The sequence below is a fragment of the Mastigoproctus giganteus genome, chromosome 13, assembly GCF_048544385.1.
Source record: "Mastigoproctus giganteus isolate SK-2022 chromosome 13, ASM4854438v1, whole genome shotgun sequence".
Classification (NCBI taxonomy): Eukaryota; Metazoa; Arthropoda; class Arachnida; order Uropygi; family Thelyphonidae; genus Mastigoproctus; species Mastigoproctus giganteus.
Window position 1 is genome coordinate 109,250,531 of NC_143587.1, and position 16,279 is coordinate 109,266,809.

The window sequence follows — 16,279 nt, forward strand, 5'->3', positions numbered from 1 at the left end:
TGATATAGATGGCTGAAAGTCCAGATCCATAATTTGACATAATCAGTTTACTGTGTATATAATTGCTTGATTCTTCTTCTTCTTCTTCTTTCAAGTTCAGGATGTGTCAAACAGAAAAAACATCACTTACATAGTACATATAAGTGATTGCTTTGGTGAATGGGGGGGATGTCAAGGTCAATGTCCTATATAACAAAATGAATCAAGATTATTACTCAGGCTGACCATTTAATTCATTGAATAGCAGCAAAAGTTTCTGACAAAACTTGAAAACTCAAGTTTTGTCAAACTACCAGTAGACGGCAGGACAGCAAATGTCCAAGAATATGCTGAGACAGTTGCAAACAACATGTTGCCTTGTACTTGAAAAGTGGCCTTAGTTATGTGATGTAAGTGTGAACTGTTTTGTGAGAAGTGGCCTTTGTGATATGCATAATGAAAGGTTGTTATATTTATTATAACTGATGGGTATGAGTGCTAAAGAAATTAAGATAAATGTCAGAGGTTTATGGAAACAAGTGTATGAAAAAAACTGCAAATTTCAAGTGGTACAGGTGCAATAAAGAAGGTCAAGAATCTGTGGGTGTGGCTGACAACTCACAGTCTGGACAGCTGAGGTTTTCCACCACTATCTTCATCCAACATCTCCTAGGCCTTTGCGATTTGCCCAGGCCCAGGAGATCCTGGATGAAGATAGAATGCTTTCATTCTGTCACTTAAGCAGCAGCAGAATGTCCATCTCATATGGTAGTGCATATACAACTGTTACAGGGCAATTTAAAATATTGCACATCTGTGCTCATTTGATCCCACACCATTTAAAATGTGAACAGAAACAAAACTGCATGAAAGTGTGTAAAAGAAATGCTAACATGCTTTGAGAGACAAGGTGAAGAATTTCTTCACATTGAATCCTTCAATCATTATGATCCAAAATCAATACAACAATTGAGTAATTGGAAACATCACGGTTTACCATGCCTGAAAAGTTGAAAGCTAGCCTCTCTTCCACAAAACATTGGTGGTGGGCATTTTCAACTAGAAACATATTCTTATCAAACAGTTTGTGGCTATAATCATTAATAAAGAATTTTATGTTCAAATCTTAATGTAAAAGCTGTGTTCTGAGATTCTCAACAACCACCTTGAGTTTTCAGATAAACAATTTTTTTTTCATCATGATGTCAGACTACACACTGCTCTACTGTTTAATAGGCCACCTCAATAGCCAGGTGGGCAGGAGCCGCAATGCGTTGCACACACACTTCTTGATTAGACCGGGGTTTGAGCCAGTGACCACCAAATATGGAGGATGCAGAAAGGTCAGGGAATGACCACCGCATATCCCCGGAGCAATATGGCCTTAGTTGCTAATGCTCCTAAAAACTAAATAAAAAAACAACAACAACTGTTTAATATGTTAGATATGCTGTAATGTTTAATACTGGCAGAATTACTTAACAAGTAAAGGTCAATGTTGAAAAAAAGCCTTGAATTAGGTTTGTTGAAAGTGTCTGCAATTCTGGCCAGACACCATAGTAGGGAGTATATGATGAGAGCCTTGTCGATCAATTTGGCCCTGGAAAGATTGTGCAAGGCTCAAGGGGTAGAATTTTTTTCAGCCTGGATTGTACTTGTTAACAGGAGAAGACTGCTTCTACAGGGATCAGATACACTTAAATAGAAAGGGTGCAACAATATTTGCTGATGCTATCGAGGCAGTGTTAGGTGGGTCGGAAAACTGATAGTTTGGGGGGGTTACAAGGATTAAAGATTAACAGTAGCCACTGGCAGACATGAAAGTGATTCTTGCACTGCTTCCATTGGAATGAGCAGCAGCCTGGAAAACAAGATGTAGGGTATTTCAGAGACTGCTGGAAGTCATTGCGGTACAAGTAAACACATGGGTTGTATTAGTGTAGCTAAGAATAGGAACAGGTGCATGTATACTTGCATATACACCAGTGCTAAGATTTTGGTAAATAAATTTGATGAACTTCAGGTATTGCTCAAAGCATCAAAGGCGGATATTGTTGAGATATCAGAGACATGGTGTCACACAGATATAAGGAATGCAGAACTGGAATTTGGGGAGTACAACGTCTACAGAAAGGATATACAGGATAGGAGGGGTTATGCTATTAGTTAAGAAACACATAAAATCCAAAGAAGTGAAGCCAGTCGGCATAGCTGGACAGTGCAGTGTCGAGTCAGATTGGTGTGCCATAAGCATTAGGAGATCAAAATTGAGTGTGCTATAGGCCTAATGACTCTGACGAGTATAATAAGAAACTGTACAGGAAAATAGAGTGGGCCAGTACATCAGAGAGTCTTATAATGGGGGATTTTAATTTCCCAGATATTGACTAGAATTTGTGGGTTGGTCACTCACACACTAGCAAGACTTTTGTGGATTTATTGGATGATTGTTTTCTACATCAGCATGTTTGGGAGGCAACTAGAGGGAGTAATACTCTTCATTTGATTATCAGTAGTGATTCCTCATGCATTAAGAATCTGCAGATAAAGGAACCACTAAGTGGCAGTGATCACAGTGTGCTGAAGTGGCATTTACTCAAAGAGGTAACTATCATCAGGGGTAAAGGGAAGGGTTATTGCTTTCGTAAAGGCAACTATGATGGTCTGAGACAGTATTTAAATTCTATACAGTGGGACCAACTGATGTTACCAAAAACAAATTCAAAATGGGAAGCATTCAAAGAACTTATCTTGGAAGCTACTAGGCTTTACATACCAACTAAGAAATATTGTTCAAGGTTTAAGCCTAAATGGATGTCAGATGAACTAATGAGACATATGGCAGAGAAGAAAAATGCATGGGATACATATAAATTAACACGTGACACAGAAGCCTGTGATAGATACAAGTTGATCTGTAACCAAGTTACAAAGGAGGTTAGGCAGCAAAGGCAGATTACAAGAAAAATCTGGCAAGGGATGCAAAGAAAAACAGCAAAGAGTTCTTTACTTATGTAAACTCTAGAAGGAAAGGGATGAATCAGATTGGTCCACTTGATATCGATGGATCAACTGTTGATGATCCTCCTCGGTAGCTAACAAACTAAATGAATATTTTGCATCGACATTCACACATGAGGAGTTATTCAGCAAGGGGAATGCCAGAGGTGTATTCAACTCTGGCAGTAAACTAGAGAATCTTGTAATAACTGACAGTAAAGTGGAGGAGAAATTGTTGAAGATAAACACAAGAAAGGCACCCGGGGTGGATGGGATCTATCCAGTTATATTAAAGGAGGCAGCAAAGGAAGTAAGCAAACTCTTAGCCATAATTATGAGAGCTTCTTTGGACTCAGGGGGGATACCCATAGACTGGAGATGTGCAAATGTGACCCCAATTCACAAAGGAGGATCAAAGGCTGACACAAGTAATTATAGCCCTGTGAGTTTAACTTCTGTTCTAGGAAAATTAATGGAGGCACTGATTAAAGAAGCACTGCAGGATTATCTAGACAAGACTTCAGTTATAGCTCGGACACAGCATGGTTTTGTTAAGGGCAAGTCTTGCCTGACCAATTTAACTGGATACTATGATGCAGTCACAAAAGAACTGGATGCAGGGAATAACTTTGATATTATACACTTGGATCTTAGAAAGGCTTTTGATACTGTTGCACATGGAAGACTGCTGCACAAATTGGAGCAGTATGGCATTGGAAGCAAATTGCTGTTATGGATAAAGGGGTAGTTGAGGGGGAGAAGACAGAGAGTGGTAATCAATGGACACTGATCATCATGGACTAATGTTATTAGTGGAGTCCCTCAGGGTTCAGTGTTGGGTCCATTGCTGTTTTCTGTATTTATGAATGATATTGATCATGGTATATCAATCTTAATGTCCAAGTTTGCAGATGATACAATGGTTGACAGGGTTGTCAAGGACACTACTGACACTATGCTGCTGCAACAGGATCTGGAAAAGTTGAGCAGATGGGCTGAGAGGTGGCAATTAAATTTAACATTGACAAATGTAAAGTACTACATATGAGAAACAGCAACCCCAGAGCAACACATCAACTCTGTGGTACTACACTGACAGTGGTAGAGAATGAAAAGGACCTGGGGGTAATTGTGCAGGCAGATATGAAGTTCTCTGAGCAGTGCAGACAGGCTGCAAGAGTAGCTCATGGTGTCTTGTCAATGATATACAGGAATTTTTCTAGCAGGGATAAGGAGGTGATTATTCGCTTGTATAAGGCAATGGTCAGGCCACATCTTGAGTACTGTATACAGGTCTGGAGGCCTCATTTCAAGAAGGATGTAGAGCTGCTGGAACGAGTACAGAGAAGGGCAACAAGATTAGTGAATGGAACAAAGGGGTACTCTTATGAAGAAAGGCGTAAATTTTGCAAATTACAGTGTCTGGAGACTAGGCACCAGCGAGGTGATCTGATAGAGGTGGATAAAGCCTTGAATGGTTTGAGCATGCTCAATACTGATGGGATTCTTCCTCTTGCTCAGAATAATCACTTGAAAGGGCATAAATTCAAAATGAGGAAAGACAGATGTAGGATAGACGTGCGGAAATTTGCCTTTAGCCAGCGGGTAGTTGGTTGGTGGAACAGACTTCCATCCCTTGTCGTGGAAAAGTTGATAGCCTCAATAAATTTAAGGCTCAGCTGGACAGGTATTTCGAACGAATGGAGGGTTGAATTGGAATTAGGTTTTTTTTATTATTTTTTTTGGCTGATGCTGCATAAGCTTGCTTTCTTGCATCATATGCCTCGACTAATGCTAATGTTATCCAGCTAATAGATGCAGATATACTGGCACACTCCCCACTCTCATTTCTTCTTTTTCTTCCATAAGCAGAAGATTGCACTGAGGGCTTAGCATTTTGACTCAGACAAGGAAGCTCAAAAAGCAATAATACCCACTCTCAAAGACTTATCAAGGAATGACTTTTGTAAATTGCTTCTATGAGTGGTTTTAGCATTAGCATTAGTAGAGGCATATGATGCAAGAAAGCCAACTTATGCAGCATTATCCAAAAAAAAAAAAAAAAAAAAAAAACAACACTCCCATTTCACCGCTCTTTTCTATCCAAATACCTGTTCAGCTCAGCCTTAAATTTATTTAGTCTATCAACTTCCACAACAAAGGATGGAAGTCTGTTCCACCAATCAACTAGTTCAGCTGGACAGGTATTTCGAATGAACGGAGAGGTGAAGTGGAAGGGTTTTTTTTTTGGTTTTTTTTGGCTGATGCTGCATAAGCTTGCTTTCTTGCATCATGTGCCTCTACTAATGCTAACTACCTGCTGGCTAAAGGCAAACTTCCACACATCTATCCTACATCAGTCTTTCCTCAAACTTGAATTTATGCTCTCTCAGGTGATTATTCTGAGCAAGGAGAAGAATCCCATCAGCACTGAGCATGCTCAAACCATTCAAGACTTTATACACCTCAATCAGATCACCTCGCAGGTGCCAAGTCTCCAGACACTGTAATTTGCAAGACTTAATTCCTTCACCGTAACAGCAACCGTTTGTTCCATTCACAAATCTTATTGCCCTTCTCTGTACTCGTTCCAACAGCTCTACATCTTTCTTAAAATGAGGCCTACAGACCTGTTTACAGTTCTCAAGGTGTCGGCTGACCATTGGCTTATACAAGGGGATAATCACCTCCTTATCCCCGCTAGAAAAATTCTTGTATATCATTGACAAGATACCATGAACTACTCTTGCAAACCATCTCCACTGCTCAGAAAACTTCATATCTGCCTGCACAATTACCACCAGATCCTTTTCGTTCTCTACCACTGTGAGTGTACAGTGCAGTACGACAGAGTTGATGTTTGGGGTTACTGCGTCCCATATGTAGTACTTTAAATTTGTCAATGTTAAACTTCTTTTACCACCTCTCAGCCCATCTGCTCAACTTTTCTAGATTCTGTCGCACCAGCGTACTGTCATTAGTGGCCTTAACAACCCTGCCAAACTTCATATCATCTGCAAACGTGGATATTAAGCCTGATATACCATCATCAATATCATTTATAAATACAGAAAACAACAATGGACCCAACACTGAACGCTGAGGGACTCCACTAATAACATTAATCCACGATGAGCAGTGTCCATTGATTACCACTCTCTGTCTTTTCCCACTCAACCATCCCTTTATACATAGCAGCATTTTGCCCCCAATGCCACCTGCTCCAATTTATGCAGCAGTCTTCCATGTGCAACAGTATCAAAAGCCTTTCTAAGATCCAAATATATGATATCCAAGTTATTCTCTGCATCCAGTTCCTTTGTGAACACATCACAGTATCCAATCAAATTGGTCAGGCAAGACTTTCCCTTAATAAAACCATGCTATGTCCGAGCTATAAGTGCTTGTCTAGATGATCCTGCAGTGCTTCTTTAACCAGTGCCTCCATTAATTTTCCTGGAACAGAAGTTAACTAACAGGTCTATAATTACTTGTGTTGCCCTTAGATCCTCCTTTGTGAATTGGGGTCACATTTGCACATCTCCAGTCTATGGGTACCCCCCTGAGTCCAAAGAAGCTCTCATAATTATGAGTTTGCTTAGAACTAAGAGTTTGCTTACTTCCTTTGCTGCCTCCATTAATATAACTGGATAGAACCCATCCACCCCGGGTGCATTTTTTATGTTTATCTTCAACAATTTCTCCTCCACTTTCCTCTCAGTTATTACAAAATCATCTAGCCTACTTCCAGAGTTTAATTCACTTCTGGCATTCCCCTCCCTGAATAACCCCTAATGTGTGAATGTAGATGCAAAATAGTCTTTTAGTTTGTTAGCCACCTGAGCAGGATCTTCAACAGTTGAACCATCAATATCCAGTGGACCAATCTGATTCATCCCTTTCCTTCTAGAGTTTTTTTTCATAGGTAAAGAACTCTTTGCTGTTTTTCTTTGCATCCTTTGCCAAAGATTTCTCATAATCTGCTTTTGCCTGCCTAATCTCCTTTGTGACTTGGTTAGAGACTAGCTTATATCTATCATAGGCTTCCATGTCACCCATTAATTTATATGTATCCCATGCATTTTTCTTTTCTGCCATATGTTCTCATTAGTTCATCTGACATCCATTTAGGCCTAAACCTTGAACAATATTTCTTAAGTTGGTATGTAGAGCCTAGTAGCTTCCAAGATAAATTCTTTGAATGCTTCCCATTTTGAATTCCTGTTGGTAACATCATCAGTTGGTCCCATCGTATAGAATTTAAATACTGTCTCAGACCACCGTAGTCGCCTTTACTAAAGCAAAAACCCTTCCCTTTACCCCTGATGGTAGTTACCGCTTTCAGTAAATCCCACTTCAGCACAATGTGATCACTGCCACCTAGTGGTTCCTTTATCTGCAGATTCTTAATGCATGAAGAATCACTACTGATAATCAGATCAAGAGTGTTACTCCCCTACTTGCCTCCCGAACATGCTAAGGTAGAAAACAATCATCCTATAAATCCACAAAAGCCTTGTTAATGTGTGAGTGACCAATCCACAAATATTCCAGTCAATATCTGGGAAATTAAGATTCCCCATTATAAGATTCTCTGATTTACTGGCCCACTCTTTTTATTTCCCTGTACAGTTTCTTATTATACTCATCAGTGTCATTAGGCCTAATGACACCAATAGCATATTAGGCCATTTTGAGGAAGGACGGATGTAGGATAGATGTGTGGAAATTTGCCTTTAGCCAGCGGGCAGTTGGTTTGTGGAATAGACTTCCATCACTTGTTGTTGAAGTTGATAGCCTAAACAAATTTAAGGCTCAGCTGGACAGTTTTCGAACGAATGCGAATGGAGGGGTGAAATGGGAGTAGTGGTTGTGTTTTTTTTTTTTTTTTTTTGGCTGATGCTGAATAAACTTGCTTTCTTGCATCATATGCCTCTACTAATGCTAATGCTAACACACTCCTGCTCTCAATTTTGATCTCCCAATGCTTATGTCATACCAAACTGACTTGACACTGCACTGTCCAGCGATGTCAACTGGCTTCACTTCTTTGGATTTTTTGTGTTTCTTAACTAATAGCATAACCCCTACTCGCTTCCTATCCTGTCTATCCTTCCTGTACATATTGTACTCCCCAAATTCCAGTTCTGCATTCATTATATCTGTGTGACACCATGTCTCTGATATTCTAACAATATCTGCCTTTGATGTTTTGAGCAATACCTCAAATTCATCAAATTTATTTACCAAAATCTTAGCACTGGTGTATATGCAAGTATACATGCACCTGTTCCTATTCTTAGCTACACTAATACAACCCATGTGTTTACTTGTACCACAATGACTTCCAGCAGTCTCTGAAATACCCTACATCTTGTTTTCCAGGCTGCTGCTCATTCCAATGGAAGCAGTGCAAGAATCACTTTCATCTCTGCCAGTGGCTACTGTTAATCTATAATCCTTGTAACCCCCCCAAACTATCAGTTTTCCGACCCACCTAACACTGCCTCGATAGCATCAGCAAATATTCTTGCACCCTTTCTATTTAAGTGTATCCCATCCCTATAGAAGCAGTCTCTCCTGTTAACAAGTACAGACTAGGCTGAAAAACATTCTACCCCTTGAGCCTTGCACAATCTTTCCAGGGCCAAATTGATCGACAAGGCTCTCATCATATACTCCCTACTATGGTGTCTGGCCAGAATTGCAGACACTTTCAACAAACCTAATTCAAGGCTTTTTTTCAACAGTGACCTGTACTTATTAAGTAATTCCACTAGTCTCCTACTGCTAATATCATTAGTGGCAACGTGTACAACAATAACAATGGAGAAAGTGTTTACAATTCAAATGAGATTAGTTCAAAAAGAAGAGCACCAGCACAGAACTTGGTAACAAAGATTAAAATTAATGTACATACATATGCAAATTAAATTGTCAACCTGGGTATACGCTTTTTAGACTTTATGCATAAATTAAACGGGCCTGTTTCTGCGGCAGAACTGACAGCAACTAAGCAAAAATAATAAATAACAAACAACATGCAGTGCAAAAGCCACAAGATAGCCAGCTGTATGTGATGCAGCATTTTTTCAACCAACACGCCATTACAATCTACTGGGCAATGGATAAGTAACATTTGACATTATATTAATGAATAGCTGTGCACTTTATGATCTCCAAGCCAAATCCATGAGCTGTGACATTTAAAATTTTTTTTTCCAAAGAAATCATAAAAGTATTTTTCAAAAAAAAAAAAAAAAAAAATCGCAAGCAATAGAACTACACTCACTAACTTTACACTAAGAAGTTCAATGTATAATGTAATTATAAAGTAATTTTAAAACACTAAATATTCTTGGCAATTTTTAAAATTCTCTAGGAATCAATGATAAAAAGTTTCAGGATTTTCCGTGTTAAATGGAAACAGGAATTCCTGGTACCTGACCACTAACTATAAAATAGGTATTTATTTATTTATTTGTTTTATTTAACTGCACATTATATTAGTTTAAATTACATTATAGTGGCTTATTATATAATGTAATATTTTATATATTTTGATATTACCAATCAATATTTAAATACTCTTTTTAAATATAATACTGCTAAGAATAATGGCATTAGTATCCATAATCACTTTACCTGAGAACTAACTGTGTAACTCACTAATCGAATTTCAAGTGGATACATTTCCAAAATACAAGAAATATAGCTATCTTTCTGGGAAGCACAGTGTGATACCTAAATGAGAAACAGAATATTTCATAATGTTATTTTTTCTGGAATAAAATTATTAACCATATACTGAATGTAAAAAAAAAACTTAATATTTTTATTCTTGTTATAAAATGTTAGTATCAGAAGTGTCAAGGAAGGAAGGAAGGAAGGAGGCTCATATGGCATCAGCCAAAAAAAAATAAAATAAAATAAAGAAAGAAAGAAAGGAAAAAAAAAAAAACAACTCAACTTATCTGTTTATCCACTATAACAGTCTAATTCTTCCTTAAATTTTTTCAAACTACCCAGATGGAAACTTGTTCCGACAATCGAATATTCTCTAGCTGAAAGCAAATTTTTGCATATACACTGATGAGCCAAAACATTATGATCAGCGAGTCGTTATGCAAATCGAAGCAGTTGCAGGTGAACTATGGCGTGTGGACAGGTCGGGACACAGTATAAAAACCACCTGATACTGAGCTCCATTAATCAGTGTTACTCTTGTTCTTCAGATGGGAAACACAGCAGACTTAAGTGAGTTTGACAAAGGCCAAATTGTAATGGCCAAACGACAGGGTCAGAGCATATCCGAAACGGCACAGCTGGTGGGATGCTCATGGTCAGCCGTGGTTAGTATCTACCGAAAGTGATCCGAGGAGGGTAAACCCACGAACTGCAGGCGGGGTGTTGGATGATCAGAGCTCATCGATGCTAGAGGTGAGCGAAGGCTCTCCTGGATGGTACGTGGCAACAGAAGGGTGACTGTGGCACAACTCGCCAGTAATTGGAATGCTGGTGACGGAAGTAATGTGTCACAACACACAGTACATCGAACCCTGCTGAAAATGGGGCTGCATAGTCGCAGGATGCTCCACGTGCCCATGCTAACCATGGTTTACCGGCGACAGCGCCTACAACGGGCATGTGAGCATCGAAATTGGAGCTTGAGTGATTGGAAGAAGGTCATCTGGTCCGATGAATCCGTTCCCAGTTGCACCATGTGGATGGCCACGTACGTGTGCATTGTTTACCTGGGGAAGTGATGGTGCCTGAATGCACCGTGGGACAAACACAAGCCAGTGGTGGCAGTGTCATGCTTTGGGCGATGTTCTGCTGGGATACCCTCGGTCCAGTCATCCATGTTCTGGGCACCCTGACATCTACCACCTACCTAAACATCATTGGGCGAATAGGGGAAACCCTGAAGCCCGCAAAAATTTAATAAAATACTTTGAATAATACTTTACCTAAACATCATTGCTGACCAGGTACACCCTTTCATGGCAACGGTCTTCCCATCACGCAGTGCCATCTTTCAGCAGGATAATGCGCCATGCCACTCCACCCGGATTGTTCAAGACTGGTTCGCAGAACATGAGGAAGACTCCAAGTTATTGCATTCGCCTTCAAATTCCCCAGACCTCAATCCCATCAAGCACCTGGGTTTGTGTTGGAACAGCAACTCCAATCTGCGGCGGCTCAACCACTGACCATACAGGAGTTAAAGGAGCTGCTGGTTACATGTTAGTACCAGATACCACAAGAAACATTTAGAAATCTTGTAGCGTCCATGCCTTGCTGGGTACGAGCTGTTTTGGCTGCACATTGAGGACCAACATCACCTTAGGTTGGTCGTAATGTTTTGGCTTATCCCTTTATGTATGTTTCCCATTAGAATTAGCAGAGACATATGATGTACGAAAGCAAGCTTATGCAGCATTAGCCAAAAAAAAAAAAAAAAAACCCACTCCCATTTCACCCCTCCGTTTGTTCGAAATACCTATCCAGCTGAGCTTTAAATTTATTTAGGCTATCAACTTCCACAAAATAAGGGATGGAAGTCTGTTCCACCAACCAACTACCCGCGGCCTAAAGACAAATTTCTGCACACCTATCCTACATCTGTCTTTCCTCAATTTGAATTTATGCCCTCTCAGGTGATTATTCTGAGCAAGAGGAAGAATCCAATCGCCATTGAGCATACTCAAACCATTCAAGGCTTTATACACCTCTATCAGATCACCTCGCTGGTGCCTAGTCTCCAGACATTGTAATTTGCAAAACTTAAGCCTTTCTTCGTAAGAGCACCCCTTTGTTCCATTCACTAATCTTGTTGCCCTTCAATGTACTCGTTCCAGCAGCTCTACATCCTTCTTGAAATGAGGCCTCCAGACCTGTATACCAAACTCAAGGTGTGGCCTAACCATTGCCTTATACAAGGGAATAATCACCTCCTTATCCTTGCTAGAAAAATTCCTGTATGTCATTGACAAGACACCATGAGCTACTCCTGCAGCCCATCTGCACTGCTCAGAAAACTTCATATCTGCCTGCACAATTACCCCCAGGTCCTTTTCATTCTCTACCACTGTCAGTAGTACCACAGAGTTGATACGTTGCTCTGGGGTTACTGTTTCCCATATGTAGTACTTTATATTTGTCAATGTTAAACTTCATTTGCCACCTCTCAGCCCATCTGCTCAACCTTTCCAGATCCTGTTGCAGCAGCATAGCGTCAGTAGTGTCCTTAACAACCCTGCCAACCTTTGTATCGTCTGCAAACTTGGACATTAAACTTGATATACCATCATCAATATCATTCATAAATACAGAAAACAACAATGGACCGAACACTGAATCCTGAGGGACTCCACTAATAACAGTCCATGATGATCAGTGTCCATTGATTACCACTCTCTGTCTTCTCCCCCTCAACCATCCCTTTATCCATAGCAGCAATTTGCCTCCAATGCCACACTGCTCCAATTTGTGCAGCAGTCTTCCATGTGCAACAGTATCAAAAGCCTTTCTAAAGATCCAAATATATAATATCAAAGTTATTCCCTGCATCCAGTTCTTTTGTGACTGCATCATAGTATCCAATCAAATTGGTCAGGCAAGACTTTCCCTTAACAAAACCATGCTGTGTCCGAGCTATAACTGAAGTCTTGTCTAGATAATCCTGCAGTGCTTCTTTAACCAGTGCCTCCATTAATTTTCCTAGAACAGAAGTTAAACTCACAGGTCTATATTTACTTGTGTCAGCCTTTGATCCTCCTTTGTGAATTGGGGTCACATTTGCACATCTCCAGTCTATGGGTACCTCCCCTGAGTCCAAAGAAGCTCTCATAATTATGGCTAGGGGTTTGCTTACTTATTTTGCTGCCTCCTTTAATATAACTGGACAGATCCCATTCGCCCCGGGTGCCTTTTTTATGTTTATCCTCAACAATTTCTCCTCCACTTTCCTCTCAGTTATTACAAAATCATCTAGCTCACTGCCAAAGTTTACTTCACCTCTGGCATTCCCCTTCCTGAATAACTCCTCATGTTTGAATGTAGATGCAAAATACTAGTTTAGTTTGTTAGCCACCTGAGCAGGATCCTCAACTGTTGAACTATCAATATGCAGTGGACCAATCTGATTCATACCATTCCTTCTACAATTTACATAGGTAAAGAGAACTCTTTTCTGTTTTTCTTTGCATCCTTTGCCAAGGATTTCTCATAATCTGCCTTTGCCTGCCTAATCTCCTTTGTGACTTGGGTACAGACCAGCTTATATCATAGGCTTCCATGTCACCCATTAATTTATATGTATCCCATGTATTTTTCTACTCTGCCATCATCATCATCATCATCATCATCATCATCATCATCATCAGCCATTTTCAATCCGCTGCAGGATGAAGGCCTCTCCAGCAACTTTCCAGTTCCTTCTGTTTTGGCACTGGCCATCCATTTATTAACCAAAAACTCATGAATTTCATCTATCTATGTCTCCCTTTGTCTTCCAGGTTTTCTTCTAGCTTCTCTTGGGTACCATTCTGTTATTTTCTTAGTCCATCTGCCATCATGCCTTCGAGCTGTGTGTCCTGCCCAAGACTATTTTAGTTCTTTAGTTTTGATAAGAATGTCCTTTACTTGAGTTTGCTGCCTAATTCATGTGTTTCTCTTCTTATCTAACAGTCTGATTCCCAATATAATTCGTTCCATTCTTCACTGTGTAATTCTCAGCTTCTCTTCCATTCTTTTGGTGAGTGCCCAAGTTTCACTTCTATAAGTCATGGTGGGGAATATACATTGGTTCATTATTTTACGTTTCAGACAAACTGGGATATTGCTCTTCAGTATGTGACTATATTTCCTGAATGCTATCCATCCAAAATTTATTCTCCTCTTGACTTCCTGCCATTTATCATTATTACAGGTAATAACTTGTCCCAGATAAGTATATGACGCCACCTTTTCAATTACTGTTTCTTCAATCATTATTTCCCTTTCTCTGCATACCTGTTCATCATTACTTTTGTTTTAGCCATATTCATCTTTAGTCCAAAATCCTTACTAACTGTGCATAACTGATTAAGATTTTCCTCTTAATTCTTTGGGATCGTGGCTTATGACCACAATGTCATCTGCAAATCGTAAATGGTTTAGGTACTCTCTGTTCACATTGACTCCTTTCTGCAACCAGTCTAATCTGAAAGCTTCCTCAAGGGCAGCAGTAAACAGCTTCGGAGATATGTCTCCTTGTCGAACTCCTTTCTCAATTTTAAATTTCCTACTATCTTTGTCTAGTCTAATAAAGGAGGTAGCACTCTCCTATATTTTCTTCAAAATCATAATATGTGGAGTGTCTATGTCTTGTCTTTCCAGTGCCCGAAACATTGCCTTATGCTGTATGGAGTCAAATGCCTTTTCATAATCCCCAAATGCCAGGCATAATCGTGTTTTATATTCATTTGCTTTCTCCATTAGCTGTGATATTACTTGAAGGTGATCCATAGTTGAGAATCATGTCCTAAAGCCAGCTTTCTCTTTCGGTTGATTCTCATCAAGTATTCTTTCTAATCTGTTAGTAATGACCCTTGTGAACAACTTGTAGATGTGGGATAACAAGCTAATTGGTCTATAATTTCCAATTTCTGATTTATCTCCCCTCTTATGCAGCAAAACTATGATTGCATTATTCCCCTGCTTAGGCGTCACACCTTTTCTAATGCACTTTGCAAAGAGCCTTCCCAGTTTTTGTGTTATGTCTCTTCCTCCCAATTTTAACAACTCTACAGTAACTTCATCTTCCCCCGGGGCTTTCTGATTCTTCATTTTCTTCGATGCATGTTCTACCTCATCGGGAAGAATATCGGGTATGTCGTATGTGTTGCTACTTTGCAATCCATCTTCCCCACTGCTGGTATCATTCTCTCGCACCTTGTATAATTCTCTATAGTAATCTTCTGCTATTTGAATTATGCCTTCTCTGCTGTTTATAAGTACACCATCACTATTCTTCAGTTTCAGTGTCATTTGTCTTTCTGTATTACTGCTCATGGCTGCTGATTTAAATCCTTTGTTTTCCCTTAATGCCTCTTCTACTTTTCTTGTGTTAAATCTTCTTATGTCCTCTCTGAGTCTCTCTTTCTAATGGCTTTTCATAACTCAGTATATTCAATTTTCTCCCTGTCAGTGTTTTTCTTGCTCTTCATTTGTTGTCTTCGGTTCATCATGACAAGTGTTTCTTGACTAATTTTTTCTTCTTTGGATTTCTTTTCCCCTATAGGTTTCTTGGGCTTTATCACTTTCAGAAGGTTGTAATATTCCTCGTCGATATCTTGGTCCTGAGCAGTCTGCAGAAGCTCAAACTTGTTCTTAAGTTCCAGTACATACTGCTTTTTCTCCTCCTCTGTTATCTTAAAGACCTTTGTATTATTTACTCGAGTCAATTTTTTTCTTTCCTTTCCTACATCTATATCAAGTGTACATCTTACCATTCTGTGATCACTTCCAACATTTACCTTATTCAGGACGGTAACATCATTCACAATATATCTTCTGTTAGTGAGGATGAAGTCAATTCCATTAGTTGTTAATCCATTTGGACTCTTCCATGTCCACTTTCTGTTCACCCTTTTCTTGAAAAAAGTGTTCATTACTGACAGTCCTTGAGATTCTGCAAATTCCACAAGTCTTTCACCTCTTTTATTTCTTTCACCAATTCCAAAATTTCCTATAGTTTCTCTTTCTGCACTGTTTTGCCTTTTTCCAACCTTAGCATTGAAGTCCCCCATAATAATAGTGTAGTGGGTTTTCTGTTCATCTAGAAGACTCTCAATTTTGGTGTATATAGAAGAGGAAAACTATAAAGCCTTTACAACCTTCACAGAAAGCATTCGAAATGCATAGAATTATCCAAAGAAGGGTAATTCAGCCAACCCATCCTTCTACCTGTTTTCCCCCATCTTCAGTCTTCCCCCCTCTTTCTCTCTCAGTAAAAAACCAACCGAGTACGCCCCTAACAATGCCGCCAAATTCTACCGCTTTCTTGTGAACCCCTTTCGGCCTTTCCAAATTCTAGTACTCAGCCCCCCCCCTTTATAGATATATATATATATGCCTAGCCACTGAAATCCTTGGAAACTAGGTGGTGGGAGCCTACCAGAGTACTTAAATAATCTACTGGGTGCCTAACCTGCCTCCTCACGGCAAAGTGTGAGCAACGGTGGGTCCCATTATTGGCCCAACGGCTAAATGGTCAGAGAAACAACAGAACATAACACTACACAACAAACCAGTT

At 39.6% G+C, this 16,279-nt stretch overlaps 1 protein-coding gene across 1 annotated transcript in view; it reads right to left on the bottom strand.

The window, feature by feature from the left end:
* The window catches only part of LOC150076349 (uncharacterized), a 231,160-nt gene that overhangs the window by 45,087 nt on the left and 169,794 nt on the right, over positions 1-16,279 (bottom strand). The window contains exon 9 of the mRNA XM_090387328.1: positions 9,625-9,723. Within this exon, the coding sequence (XP_090243454.1) occupies positions 9,625-9,723 (99 nt within the window). The remainder of the gene's footprint in view (positions 1-9,624; positions 9,724-16,279) is intronic.